The 15,764-nt window shown below is 43.4% G+C and overlaps 1 protein-coding gene across 1 annotated transcript; it reads left to right on the top strand.

Annotated features, from left to right (window-relative positions):
• Positions 1-652: 652 nt before the first annotated feature.
• Positions 653-14,375, top strand: LOC119732188 (histone-lysine N-methyltransferase MECOM-like). The gene is made up of 4 exons (XM_038205610.1): positions 653-783; positions 3,724-3,826; positions 9,894-10,031; positions 10,396-14,375. The coding sequence occupies exons 1-4, from the start codon at positions 715-717 to the stop codon at positions 13,422-13,424; spliced, it is 3,339 nt and encodes a 1,112-aa protein (XP_038061538.1). The 5' UTR covers positions 653-714; the 3' UTR covers positions 13,425-14,375.
• The last annotated feature ends 1,389 nt before the right edge of the window (positions 14,376-15,764 follow it).

Genomic DNA, 15,764 nt, shown 5'->3' with positions numbered 1-15,764 from the left:
CTCTCCATGGTTGTTTTTTGCTTATATATCGGGAAAAAAATGTGGAGTAGCCAAAAAAAGTATCCATCTCATGCAGGCTGATGCCCAGCTGCCTGCTGGAGAATTATTTACCAAAGATAAAAAAAAGAGAAGCGAAACAAAAGAAGGCTGTCCCACGGGGAAACGGTAAACAAATTACACTATCAGTTGAAGGCATCCTGGAACCTGTCATGTTTGGTTAATCAGTTGGTAATTAATTTGCCGTGCTTACAGAAGCAAACGGTTGTACCTAATGGCAGAACGATTGTCGACCGATTGCAAATAATGGAGTCTTATCGGTTTGTTTTGTAATTTATGCATTTGCTTTTTGCTGGGGACCGAAGTCGATTACAGACTTTTAATAAAAGCTCAAGGAATATATCAATATTTTGTATCCAAACAGACATATCATTTGTCTGTGTATGCGTAATTGTTTTGTTTGTTTTTCGTCAAATATCCATCTGTCTGTTTTCTCTCAGATATTTCTGATCTGAAAATAAACTTTGTTCAATACAAAGTAAGCAATATCTCATTTGATACAAATGTAGATTCTTAATTTGCAGGGGAAATAATGATTTCTGTAATTTTTTTTGTAATTTGGATTTTTTTCTTTTTAAACTTATGTTACAGATTGTGGATGCTGATGGCAAGGTTAGATGTTGGATTGACGCCAGTGAGCCGGGTACCGGGAACTGGATGAAATATGTACGCAGTGCTCCAACACTTGAGGAGCAGAACATGGTACCAGTGAATATAGAAAATAAGGTAAGACAACAATACATTCATATGATATTTTCCCCCATCTACTTAACCAGTTAACATCTGGAAGCCTTTCCTTCCAGTAGGGAAAGAGGAAGTGAATTTTGACTGTCTGTGACAGTTTGAATAGCAGGAGGGTTAAGCAGCTTATAGGCAGCAGAAAGACACGTAAGGAGATTTATTGAAATGTACCCAAATATGTGAAGAACTCGGTTCACTTGACCAACAGCTACTTTGGCCTCTGTCAATTACTTCCGTAATTAATAACCATCAAGTAGCAGGAAAATGGCCAATGCAATCCCATCAAATCCTGGAGTGAATCATAAACGTGACGATGTTCGGTTCAGATAAGAAATTGTCTCGAAAGGTTGAAAGTAATCTAGAAGTTATGAAAATGTGTCCGTGATGATTCTTTTTGAGTACGTAGCGCGTGATATATGATGTTAGTAGAAGAATTCATTGGAATCAGAGACCATATTAACATTCACTGCCAAGAATGCAATGGTAATAAATGTGAAGGTTATTTTTCATCACCCGTAACGGCGGGTGAGTGCCGCCACATGACAGATATCCCCCAACATGAAGATTAATACCGCAAAGCGCGTTGATCGCACACTTAGTAACAGACCAGGTAATTCTCCTTTACACCTCGCCGGTAATTAGTCATAGTTTTCAGATGTGTCAGCCGGTCGTGGCCGCGGCACTCGGCACGGTGGAGAGGGAAAAAAAAATGCCGGAGTCCGTCACCTGGCGCAGCGCACGGTCGCAATTACTGGTGCAGTGGTTGTGTGTTGGAGAGTGCCAGGCCCGGTTAGTAATACCGCCGTTGCTAATTGCTGTGTCAGTTTGAAACCTGCGTCTTTGGAAGGCCTTGCGTCTGGAGCTTCTTAAAGGCGCGGGTGAGGCAGGAATGTCCCGTGGCCTGAGGTGTGAGAAATGAGTTCCCTTGATCAAAAACATGACGACTCATCAATCATCAAGGGGGAAGCTGATGGCAAACTGAAAGCCAACATGACGTGACAAGGGTGCGTAACGGACAACAATCACTGGGGCTTTCCGAGCAATCCGAGGCAAGAAAGGCGTCAATTCTTCAAAGTCCCACGAAAGACCAACAGAGAACATTTACTTTTCACAACTCCAACGCGAAATGGTCGACAGATGTGATAAGGTGAATCGCACTTAGAGAATTAGCCCCGCATATGACGTGTAGCAGATTTTTTTTATCAAGAACAAATGAAGCACAAGCACTTTACAATATTTTTCTTTTATAAGACACTGGAGCTCAGTAGATACAGGTGGAATTGGGGAATGGATCGACAAACAACGGTTGGATTATGAGGAAATTGGGGAAAGTGCATAAAGCCTCAAATACATGAAAATAATTACAAAGTCTTTGATGGAATCTATGCACGTTAGCCAACGACACACTGAGGCTACAGATCATTAATTAGAAACATTGTGTTGGTCACTAGCAGTTTCTGGTGTACCTTCGTTTTGAGGACCGCTCTTGTTAAAAGTTGATGACAGTGCCCTGTGGATGTTTTTGCTTGACGCTCACGCAAAGACGCTATGGCTTTGCGCATATTTAGAATAAAATAAGTCTTGCGTACTTCATGCTGCAGCAATTGCTTCAAGGGTGAAGGGTATAGATTGGTTTTGAGGCTGCAGAGATATGCTACTTAACTCTGAAAGGTTCGGAGGTGGAGTTGTTATTTTTTTTTTACCGATGTCATCGCTATGGGTGCAACAGTGCAAAAAAATTCCCATAGCCACTAGTGCTAAGGCCAAAAAAAAAAGTCTCCGGTTTCTGGTATGCGCGCGCGTCGCCGTAGCCATGGGCGTCGGCAAAATGAAAAAGTTTTTTTTTCAATGAAAGATGATGCCTCAAAACCGCCAAACTCACTGGTTTGACTGGAATTCTGCTGCTGCGCAATTTCAATGTGTTTTTAGATGGGGTTATGATTGAGAATAAGCTTTATGTGGCCTCTCTGGACTCCCATATATTTGCACTAAGTTTAGTCGGGCACCATTTGCAGTCACCAGCCGACATTTGAAGCAAAAAAGTCAGGTAAAAAAAAAAAAAAGCCGCGTGGCCGCACCACTTTTTGGACAAGCTCCATACCAGAAACCGGAGACTTTTTTTTTTGGCCTAAATAGTACTAGCTTCAAAATTCTTTTTAAAATACTCAGAACTCTCACAGGTATTTAAGCTGCACAGAAAAATGATGATCGACATGTCAATTTCTTTTCATTTTTTGGTGGGTTGACCATTGACTTTTTGAGAAATTCTCGCCCAAAGAAGACAACCCCTATTTTCCCCAAAGTGGAACGGTAGCCATCTTGAAAAACGATCCCTCCACAACATGGCAAAATAGCACCACTTTCGAGCCCAATTGTATCCAAAATGCTCAGAATTGGAAGCCCCGAGTTGGGGCCAGAGGTTCATTGCCAGGTGTGCACCCCAATGCAATTCGGGCTATTCAAAATGTAGTGCGCCACCAAGAGTTTGCCTTGGAGAGTCCATTTTTCAACTTTACGGTCGACAAAACATGGCCCATTGAACGAGTGTCAGTAGACAACTTGAGCTAATTTGTTATAGATTGGGGCATAGTGTTCTGCCGCCTTACAGAAACCACCATTGATAAAAAAGATAAGAAAAGGGCAAAAAGATACTCGAATCATACGCTTACGAAACTACTGACCGGAAAAACGAACAATTTCAAATGTCCCGCGCTGCGAATTTGTCGACCATCTCCCACAATGCACTGGGAAAAATGAACTCTCCGTGGCAAACCATTGGTGGCGCACTGCATTGTGAATCGCGAATTATCTCAGTGCCGAATCTTTATTGCATGTACCGGTACATGTAGGTTGCTCACAGTCACACGTTGTTATTTTTCGGACTGACTCAATTCCGAATCGTTGCTGTTCTTGAATTTCCTGCAGGTTTATTACAAGGTCATCCATCCCATCGCCCCAGGCAAAGAGCTCCTAGTCCTGAAGGAAGCGGCGTTCCCTGACCAGGAAGGCATCCCCATACAACTCATAGGTGAGCAGACAGGGTGATCAAAGGGGTGACACAACCCCTTATACACAGATGTTTGTGATTAGATTGATATGTGACTGTGGAAAATGAAAATAATTGTATTCATTTGGTAGTCATACACTGCCACATTGACCAGATGAAATGGACTTCTGTATCTGTATCATAATAGTCGGCAAAGTATCCCAGGGGAAACATAACACCAACTTAGAGAAAAGACAGTGAGAAGAAATTACAGTTTTAGAGGTGGGAGGAAAAGCCCAGAAGAATATTCTGGGGAAAATCCACGGAATCAGGTAGGGACTGAAACTCCCAATCCACATATTGGCCCAGGCGGGATTCGAACCCGGGTCACAGCAGTGAAAGGCAAGGAAAGTACCGCTACGTCAACCTGACTCCCACTTCTGTGGCTTCCCCCTCCCTTTTCATGAAAATTATTTTAAAAATCTGAGAACAAGGTTATAAAAAGTGATAAATAAACTTTAAGATCAGAATAAAAACTAATGCAATTTTAAATAATGCATTCCAGAAATAATGAACGTGAGAACTATTGGTTAAAACGAACAATCACAAAAAATACTAAATATATTCCGTTCATAACAAGCCTGATCTGATCTCGGAAGCTGCGGGGCAACAAATTCGTGTTCATGCATGCGTCACGTGATTGTGCCATGTAATTTCTGGAAGAAGTGCTTTTCAGGTTTTTGACCTCTGAGATCCCTTGATGACCCTTGACCCCAGTTTGGTCATGTGACATGTTGGGGCTGGGCTACTGATACTTTTGACAAAGTTTGGTTGAAATCGGTTATAATATGTGGCAGCAATAGACAATGTCAACGTTTGTTACTAACTAACGGACTAACGGAGAGACACGATGATTTTTTGAGCTGCTATCCCGCAGCTAAAAAGGCTGGTATCACATCTAGTATGCAAACAATTCAGGAAAGAAGAAAGATGAAAGAAGAAACGTACATATGTACATGTATCCAGTGGCACACCCAGAATTTGTCTTTTGGGCTTAAGAACTCTTTTTGTCCCGCATTTTGTTTCTTACTTCTCAGGGAGGAAGGGGGCTCAATCCCCTAAGTGCCCCCCCCCCTCACCCAAGTGGGCCCCTTGCGTGAGTGCACGATTTCGTTCACCTCATTTTGCATTGAGCTTGGAGGGGCGCTTCGATTTTTTTCGCATCGTCAGGGTTAACATTCTTAATCTACATTAGTGCAACACCTAGGCCTCTGCTAAATCATCCATGGCAGGGGGGAGCAGGCAACTGAGGCAAGGGCGTGTTCCTGCACCGAGCCCTCAGGGACCTGCCGCATTTTGTGGAGTGACGCCAGTGTGGTCAAACCACCCTTCCTTTGTGGAGAGAGAACCCCCTCTCTAAATTGCCCGGGGAAGGGTATGTCGCACTCTTTCCCAATATATAGGAGCTTGGAGTTGGGGGTCTGGGTTTTTGGGGTGGGGACTAAACTACAGGTCTCACAGCTTTCTGAGTGACTGCCTAATGAAAAGTAGATAAAACATTGGAAGGGTTTGTAGCAACAGTGTATTATCGTCTTAAGAGTTACAATTTCCGATGAGCCACAAAACTTTAGGGCCTGGACTTTATAGAGTTTATGAGTGTTGAGGTAACATTTACTTTTCATTTGCTGTCTGTGATCTACGTGTTTGGAGGAGTTACACAATTGACAGTTCAAGAAGGTCATTGCCACTTAATGACTTAATGGGTAAACTAGAATTATGGATCAGGAACATTGCAGGGGCACCGAGCCCAATTACTAGGGGAACGGGAGGCAGTTTGCACGTACCTTATGATTGAGCGATTGAGATAGAGATTGTGGAGCCACAGCGTTTCCTGGGTTGCAAGAGTTTGGACGAGATTAAAGGTCACTTGTGGCCTTTCTTGCCAACAAAATTCTTGCTAGTTTCCTGACTTTCCGTCCATAACATAAAAAGGAAAGAAAAGTAGTCTTGACTCAAATCCCAAGTACGTGCAGGAGATACAAGTCTTGGAATGGATTATGTTGGGCAGGGCACTGCAAGGTCTGGAGAGATAAATGATGTGTGTGGTTACTGTGTTTCATCCAACAAACCCTGCCCTGTAAGTGCTCTTGAAAATTATTGATCATTATGACTTTATTTTCTGGAGTAGGAAAAAGGGGAGTGTTTTTTTCTTCTCTCCTCGGTGGTAAAGGGGGCATTTCCTCTGTGAAGGGGAAAGTGGGTTCGACATGAGGGATTAGTGTGTCATATCGCATTACACTGGCAACCTGTCATGGGGGGTGAATAAGCAACAAGTCATTGAGTAGTGTCTGACAGATTGGTTCTGAAATAGTTCTAGGTATTTTTTATTTTTGAGAAGTGGGCTTATTCATTCCAGCCCCCAGAGGGCAGCAGAAACCTTTCCTATCTTGTTCAGAGGGTGTGCGAATTCTGGACTTATTTGACCTCCGTTTGTGTTTTTAACATCAACATTTAGAGATTTTGCAGCCCTAAATGAGGAATCTTGTCTCTCATAGGTCTCGTATTACATTGTATACATTTTTACTTATTCCTAAATTTATTCATACAACCAGACAGAGCTGGGGTGGTTTGGGGCAGTAACAGGAACAACAGGCAGGGCAGTTTGGGGCGGTACAGGAATGGGTTAATAAACTACAGGGCCTTGTGACTTGGCCGTTTTTGCTCTTCCAAGTTTGAACTTGTGCCATGTTGCAATAACGGCAGCATACTGCGCAGCCCAAAAGTGATGCGTAGTGCTTGAACCAGCCAACCTGGCATTAATTGCAGGCAAGACTAGTCGGTAGCCCATCAGTCTGTCGCCTTATGATCAAAGACCGGTGTGCCTCATGTGGGTGACTGTCCCCCTGGGGAATAGAGTGAGACATAGAGTGAGACAGACAGGGAGAGATGGGGGAGGGGATGCTTCCAGGTAACTGACCGAATACCGTCCGTGATGAGTATCGTGAACTATGGGGGATCCTCGGACGGGAAGTGGGAGGGGATGAAATCATAAGATTAATAAAACCTCGGGAAGAGAAGCAGCTTGCCGAGTGGAGCTTTCGTTATGCTAACCCCGTTGTGAAAATACCACCCATCCCACTCGTTTCAAAATGTTCAACTGAAGATCCCAGATATTTTGACCATAATGTAGGGCTGATACATGTTAGTGGCTAATTTGGGAAGACGATATTGGACAAGGAACCGTGCTATTTTCAAATTTAGCTTACTGAATTACTTACTGCACTTCACCAATCCTAATTTAAGGTGCTGAATTGAAGTTGCTTAAAAGGGCAAAAAGTTGTTAGCATTAAGTAAAGTTTTTCTCTGTCAGATTAGAAAGTTTTTCTCTGCCAGTTTTACAGGTACTGCAAAAGTTGATTTCAGCTGAGCGAATGAACAATGCTTTGTTTCCACGATGAATTGTCTGTTTTCTAAGGGAGAGATTCCTATTTTTATTAAATTTGCGGACCCAAGTGCTGGGCATTGCTTGGGAGGGGAACTCATCACCCAGATTGAATGACCTTAGGGAGCTTGAACTTCAGATACCTTCCAGCTAATTGTTAGATTCCTCACAAGCCAAGAAGACGTAGGAAATGGAGCCATAAATTTTACCAATTTTCTGGGCTCCAATCAAACCCCTCTCCTCCTTCCAGAAAAAAAAACGGTTTGATGGACACAATCAGAGCTTGGTCCTTCGTCCATCCATCATCTGTCAAGTGGGACAGAGTTATGAGTTTCCTCTTTGTAAAATTGACCCTTTAACCTCTTCAATTTTTCCTCCTGTCTTCTTTTCTTGTCGAAGGGGGTAACATTTGGTCCAGGGGGTCCAGGAAACTGGCAGGTTATGACTGGTCTGTGTCCATCTCCTATAGCTGTCAGATGCTCACCGTTTTTTCTCTCTTTCTCGTTCGCTGAGATTTTGCAGATCTTAAAGCAGGGGTCCTGGTTAAGATTGATAAGAGAGGGGGGGGGGGACTTTCTTAAGGCAAGAGAGAAGTGTTACGTGTTATCTAACATTCATCTGTGGTCTAAGGAAGTCGTGGATGTTGTTTGAGAAATCCAACCCAAGGTTACGACCTGTTTTCATCTCAGGCCTCAGTGTGTTGACGTTTGATTTTTCAGTGCTCTGGTGCCTCTCTGAGTTTTATGTGAGGACCATACAAATCTTAGGCTTAGTTTTCATCTTCTTACATGTACAACTCAAAGAGATACAAGTACATTGTGACAAACGTCATTACCTAGGATTGTCCTTGTCCATCCTAGTCTTGAAATCAGTCCAGTTATTTGACATCCTTTTTTACCATGATAATTAGCTGTGAGAAGGTTGTCAACGTTTCTTCTACTGGTCCATTGGTAATATGAATACAGACCATTATTGCGATCTGCAAAAATGTTTAGTAAAGCAATTATTCAGTGAAGTGCACACAGGGCATGGATGTTCATTAGAACCAAATGGTCTTCAAAGTTTTGATCATTATCGTTATAGTGATATTCTTGTCTTTTATTCTAACGGACCAATATCGGGCAGCTATCCACATTAAAGCATGGACGGCATCTCCCAATGGATTAACCGCATGCCTCTCAGAAATAGCCGTCTTCAGGTTTGGTGTTCACCGGAGTGCACTTGTGAAGGGAAATGGGTGTGCATGACTGTACCTGTGTGAAGGGTTACGCCCCACGCAGCATTCGGGCCTGGGGGCAGGGAAAAGGGGGGTTGGTAGGGGATAGGTATCAGGTACAACAGGTTGTGAATTGCGTGATATACAGTCCAAATTCAATCAGTCATTAACAGCCACTGAGTTGGGGGAGGTCGTTAAAGGAAGATGGCATAATTTGGCCTGTTTCCGTGGTGACAGGCACTTCACTTTTGAAGGCGTACGTCGGGTGTCCGTTTTCGGTTTTGGCAGGTCAGGGTCAGTCCCAGTGAAAATACTGAAATCCAACACTGTCTGACCACTTCCCATGGAATGACCCGAGTGAACTGTAGCTGTGCTATTGAATGTACACTAACAATCTTGGCAGTTGCAGAAATTTCTCCCATAAGGTTCCAGACCAGTAAATAGGACCAAAATTGCCTACGCCGGCCAAATCACGATTTGCATTCCCTCAAATTCTTTGGTATTAGAGCATTTTGTGGGCCAGGAACTTGAGGGTTTGTAAAAAAAGAGGGGTGGAAGCCATGCACAAGACTGTGAGCTTGTTTTTCTGTGAAATGTAAATGAAATTGGGTACTCAAAGTGCTTTATGTGGCAATGGAGCGTAGGCATTGTTTTTCAAAATGGCGATGAGCTTCAGCACTATTTTTAGGGGTGATCATCTTCGGTTGGAAATTTCTCCCAAAAGTAAATCAGATTAAAACCCCCCCCCCCCAAAAAAAAAATTGAACAGAAAATGAAAGATGACGAAATAAGCTTTTATTTGATGCGTGTCTTGAACACCTTGGAGAGTTGTGAATATTTGTAATAATTTTGGGAAGTGTGCGTAATTACCACTGAGGTCTATGGCAGCCTATTTACTGGCCTGGAACCATAACCACAGCTTTGATACCTTTTTTTTATCATGCTTACACCAAGAGAGGGCAGTATTTGCATTTAGTGGAATCCACTTATGAACTAGAATTTGTAAGTTGAAATCCACAGAAACTGGTGAGGATTAGTGATGCATATTTACACAGCTAACCTCATTGTTAACTTCCAACCAATCAACCAAGTGCTATACTTGGGTGTAATATGAGGTGTCAAGTATATTGTAGGTTGTATACAAGTACGTTGTGAGGGTTCATAAGTTGGACAACACACTTCTGCAAACTGACCGATGACAGCACTTCAGTGACCTTAGTGAGAAACTAATTTTCATTAGCTTCGTATGTATAAGTTGGTCAGATGTTGAGCAGGATATGGAGGTAACTTTACCTCCATATCCTGCTCAACATCTGACCAACTTATACATACGAAGCTAATGAAAATTAGTTTCTCACTAAGGTCACTGAAGTGCTGTCATCGGTCAGTCTGAAAAATTGAGGATTTCAACCAATATGTAACCAAATTTTCCTGTTTCTTTGTTTCTCCAGAAGAGAAGAGGTTCCCATGCAGCGACTGTGAGGAGGTATTCCGCTCCAAGGTCGCCTTGAGACGACACCAGAAATACGCCTGTCGGAACTCCAATAACATCTTCACTGGTTTAAATCAACAATTCCACACCCACCAAGGTAATCATTCTCCAATTATAAATAATTTAGTTTTTTTGCTTAAGAGCCTATGAGAGATTGCACTGCCAACTTTGGGACGAATGCTAAATTAGACAAGCGGTAATGCGAGGTTGAACCTCGAGGTACCCCATAAAACCCTGTAAAACCTTGTAAAACTTCCAGGTAAACCCTAAGTCACCACCTGTTTCATTTCACATTCTCTCCTTGTTGAAGTTCTGTAGGACTAAAATGAACAATCTGTCCAAACCGGTACTAGTGTAAACCACTACTCTACATACACAGAGGTAGGCTGGATCAGGTACTGACATCAAATTTCATCTTGTTCTTGAAGGTAACTGTTCTCGTTTATTGTTCTCTTCTTCAGTCCAAGCCACCAATCTGACATCTGATCGAGACGAGTCTGCTACCGATATGCAAGGAAAGTACCAGCAGTCTTCAGGTAGCGATTCTGAAGAAGAAGAAGAAGAGATAGAGGAGCGTGGTGAATACCGAGCCAACCGTGACTTCCATTGCGACAAGTGCCCCAAGAGCTTCCACTGGAAGTCCAACCTCTTGCGACACCAGAACGAGCACAACGACGACCATCTGTTCCCCTGTGAGCACTGCGACAAGACCTTCTCAGACCCCAGCAACCTGCAGCGTCACATCCGCACGCAGCACGTCGGGGCCCGCAGCCACGCTTGCCCAGAGTGTGGCAAGACCTTTGCCACCTCCAGCGGGTTGAAGCAGCACACCCACATCCACAGCAGCATCAAGCCTTTCATCTGCGAGGTCTGCCTGAAGTCCTACACGCAGTTTTCCAACCTTTGCCGTCACAAGCGCATGCACGCTGACTGCCGCACGCAGCTCAAGTGCAACAACTGCAGCCAGATGTTTGCCACCATCACCTCCCTGAATAAACACCGCCGCTTCTGTCACGGCAGCCAGCTCCTTAACAGCCAGATACCCACCACCCAGACCACCAGTGTGCCACCTGTGGTGCGTAATGGGAGTTGTCCTGTGATGACTCCTAACCCTACCCTTATGGGGGTTGGTATGCTTGGAGCAAACAACCCCCTACACCCAGCCAACCTGGCCCACCTCTGGAATGCCAATTTACACCTGACCCAGCAGGCCCTCTTACAAAATAACCTCCTTGGATACCCAGGTTCTGATAAGACCCCCCTCCCTAGCCATCCCTACTTCATGGGTTATCCACCAATGCCAACCCAGTCACCTCTCCTGCCAGGCAATTTTAACAAGCAGAACCATACCTCAAAGAATGGAAGCCGGGGAACGAGTCCAAATGGATCCATCAACTCTACCGAAGACTGGTTGAAGCATTACACTTCTTCTGTCAGTCCAAGCAAGCGTGGGTTCCAGCCTGCCGACGGATATACAGCTAAGATCAAGAGAGAGGCCAATGAGAAAACAGAGAGTGAAGTCAGTGATGGCAGCGATGTGTCCAACGTAAGCACCCCAACAGGCAGTGACCTGGATTCTACCTCTGGCAGTGACCTAGATTCAGACAGCGAAGGGAATGCAGAAAACAAAGCCCATCGGAAAGTAGCCCACCGGCACAGCAGCAACAGGAATGAACCCGAGCACCTGACACATCAAGCTGTAAGGAATGATAGAAGGTTGGAGACTAGGGTAACAGCCAGTGAGCCAATGAAAGCCATTGCTTCCATTGCCGAGAAATATTTTGGCGGGGCTCATCACGATAATGGCTTGTTGAAGTCTGAAATGAGGAGCAATGGTCACGGTGTGGACAACAGCCTTCATCGAGATGCTCGCTATGGATCTGGCATAATCGGCATCCAGCAAGAGTCACCTTTTGACCTCTCCAAGAGGAGGCTGGGAATTCTCCAGCAGCGTTCCACTCCCCATGCAACAGGAGAAGAGCCTTTGGATCTAAGCCTTCCCAGACGCAAACGGGTGTCATCCATCACAGACACGCCAATCAAAAAGTCAGAGTCCCACAGTCCCCCAAATCACCACTGCAGCCATGACAAGACCTCAACAGAGCCCTCCAAAGGCTCAGCAGACCTCTATGCAAAACCAGTGCCCCTCGTCATGCCAGATCCAATCTATAGGGTAAACGGGGACATGCTCCCCAACAAGTTCATGCGCATGGATTATAGCCACCTCTTTCCCAATGCCGCCTTTCAGAACTTTCGTAAATTTGATCAATACCATGCAGAGAAGAGCCTGGGCAAGTCAGGCCTCAGTCCACCCCACCGTACCTACCCCGGTAGCGTGCTGTATCCAAGCAGTGGGGAGAAGATGATTATGAGGAGCAAGGATCGTTATACCTGTAAGTATTGCGGGAAGCTCTTCCCCCGCTCAGCCAATCTGACGCGTCATCTCCGAACCCATACAGGGGAGCAACCATACTCCTGCAAATACTGCGACCGATCTTTCAGCATCTCCTCCAACCTTCAGCGCCATGTCCGCAACATCCACAACAAGGAGAAGCCCTTCAAGTGCCCACTCTGCGAGCGCTGCTTTGGGCAGCAGACCAACCTGGACCGGCATCTGAAGAAACATGAGAATGAGCGAGCTGAGGAGATAGCACTGTCTACAGCGTCTGAACACAACGTCATCGTAGCTGCCCGTCTGATGGCCAAGACCAAGTCCTTCAAGGAGCCCAGTGATCTGAACGAGAAGGATGAGTCCTATTTCGATGAGATCAAGAACTTCATTGATGATGCCAAGGAGAAAGAGGCCTTGAGGCGGAAGTTGATGGAGATGGAAGCCACTGCAGCAGTTATGGCTTCCAAACAGGTCCAGAGTCCATCCGTCTGCAGCTCGTCAACTGAGGTGAAGGAGGAAGAACCTAGGCCAGAGAAGATGGAAGATGACAAAGACACACCAGAGGATGCAGAAGAAAGTGATCAGGAAGACAAGGAGATGAAAGACATTGATAAGGAAGATCCTGAAGAAGCAGAGGAAGCTCAGGAGGAAGAAGAGACAATGATCAACCCTGAGAAGAGAGAAGACATCGCTAATCCATCCTCCATCGCCAGAGAGCCCACCTTTCCTCAGGAGGAGGACATGTCTGACAGCATGAATGAGAGCGAAGACCTGAGTGATGGAGAAGAGGTCACCAAGTCTCCCAGCATCACCTCTGAAGAAGATCCCCGCATGGAAGAAGGCGCTTCAGATGCCGCCCCGGTCAACTTCGGCCTCCCAAAACCAGCGTCGATGTTCAGCAATGCCCATGATGAGTCTGAGCTGCCAGATGTCGACATTCTGAGGGAGGGAAGGGCCAACCTCAGTCGCCATTCCAAACTCCAAGCTTACTCCCTCATGATGGCACTGTCAGATGATGAGCCCCGTAGAGGGGACGGGGCACGGAGATCACTGCATTCAACTCACCATGCTCCTGTGCACACTGCCACGCCGGTTTAACAAGGTATTTACAAGAGAGGAATTGAAACCATGATATCCTTACAAATCTTTAAAACCATTCGGTCGTATTCATGTGTACATAGCCAACAACAGTATCATATCTCTATTTTGTCGTCAGTAATGTCAAGTATAGATGTTCTGATATGTGAACAAATATTCACATGGAATTTTATTACTGAATAAACTATCCAAGCCACATTGAGCATTTCTCAACCCACCCAGATTGAAAAACCACCGATCAAATTTATGACTGTCAGCTGGATGAAGCCCACCTTACTCTAAGAATTTGCCCCCTGAAGCTTCAGGAGGCATATTATTATTGTAATCAAGTAATGAATGTATTCAATGGTCAATTACCAATTTGGGAATTGATCGCTAATCCACCTTTAGTGTATGTTCACGATTAATCAAGATAAAGATCCAGAATCAATATATTGGGTCGATTATTGCGGAATAGATGAGGTTTATTTGGGAATCAACGAATGTGATATTCTTTATAAATTATTGCTTAATTGTATTATTGCTCAACTGTACATACGAAATTAGTTTATATGCTTCACCTAAGCACAATCTTTAATAAAAATTTAATTTCTTTGCATAGAAAATTGCATTGCCTTTTTACAATCAGAATAATTATTTAGAGCTAGCAGTAATTTTTTTTATTTGATTCTTTTTATGATTGAATTGCAGTAATTTTTTTAAGCTTTCCTTTATTGATTAGCCAGTCAGTAAATAGTTTATGTCTCTTGTTGCGAGGAAACAAGCCTAATTTTATTTGTGATTCAGAAATTTGATTTTTTTTTTCCCCGTGCATATATTAATGACAACACAACACAGATGTTCACAGATCCAACACAATTGCATGTGAGGTAGACATCGTGTGATCTCATAATGCCATATAGCTAAAGGTAGCGTCCATCATTTGTAATTTGTGCATTATGTTCGTTTGAAACAACGAAAGTACTCAAAATCTAAAGAAGAGTGCTGAACAACTAACCTGATGAAGTTTCAGCTCAGTAAATGCTGTATATTCCGAGAAACATTATTCTAGGATCTCAATTTTCAAATAAAAAGTTGCTGAGTCAGGTTTTGAATTGGGCCTGAATTCAGCGTCCGAGAAACATTCTCACTGAGCCGATTGCAGCTACACGAGGTCGCGCACTGAACCAACAAATTATAGCAACCGCGCGCGCGAGTGCGTCTTGTCAATGCTTGCGTGCTCTTCACCACATAAAAAACCGAACTACTAACAGAAATTTCCAATGATGCGTCTTTACGTTGAAAAGGCTTTCTTTCATTGATTTCTTCAAAGTAACAGCTTGCTAGAAAGAATAATTTCACAGGGAGTTTAGTCCCATTACTATCTTTCAACCAAGTATGCTTTTCAACAATAATTACATCAGTAACTTTTGGATAGCTGCAAATGATGGACTGTACCTTTAAGAGTTTTAAAGATTTTGTGGGTATTCTGTTGATTTCATCCATTGTCGTTGGAAGTTTGATCCAGTGGCATTGGGAATCAAATATAAGTACAGATTTGTCGTGACTACATTGGAGCCATATCAATGGCACAGATTTGCCATTACTTGAAATATTTAGTTTTTTTGTAAAAAAAGTAAAATAACGTATTGCCAAATGTACAGGGTAGGCAGAAATAGACGAAGTATGTTGATTTAAAATGCGAAGAAAATAATATGACGACAATTCAAATGTAGAGAGGCTTTTCCCCAGGGATGCTCGTTCAGGAAATTCCGTCCCAAAAAGAAGAAAATGGAAACTAGAGCTTGTAAAAATTGAAGAAAAGTGTGTGTACGGTACAATTGTATTCAAGGTTTGTATCGGTCGTACAACTTGGCGAGGCTTGATAAGCCATCGAGTGTTCTTTTTTTGTGACAGTTCTAAGATGAATTTCTTCAGGGACTAGATTTGTCGAGAACATCCATCGTACTTGGGGAAGATCGCCGGAATTAACGTAATTGTAATTATTCTAAATAAAGTGATAATATAAGTGAATACTTCTTGTACCAGCCAGGCCAAAGAAAGGATAAAAGAACTGTTTTTCTCAGCATTACCTAACTATTTAGAGAGTGAGAGGGTGGAAAATAAAATAAAAAAGAGATTTTCTCTTTTTATTCAGACTTTTTTTTTTAGTGTGATGTAAAAAGTAACTTAAGTGTATATACTTCTGTGCACAGTGCAGGTTTTTTCTACCATGTTAATGTAAAAATGACAGCGTGTCGTATTGTTACATTTACGGCAGATCTGTCTGCATTTGTTTTGTGTGAGAGTGAGAGAGATATTTTGTCGTCCGTGACAAAAAAAACTTGAATTTTTCCATAA

Source organism: Patiria miniata, unplaced genomic scaffold (genome assembly GCF_015706575.1).
Source record: "Patiria miniata isolate m_02_andy unplaced genomic scaffold, ASM1570657v1 HiC_scaffold_24, whole genome shotgun sequence".
NCBI classification, from domain to species: Eukaryota; Metazoa; Echinodermata; class Asteroidea; order Valvatida; family Asterinidae; genus Patiria; species Patiria miniata.
This window is presented reverse-complemented; position numbering and strand designations above follow the sequence as displayed.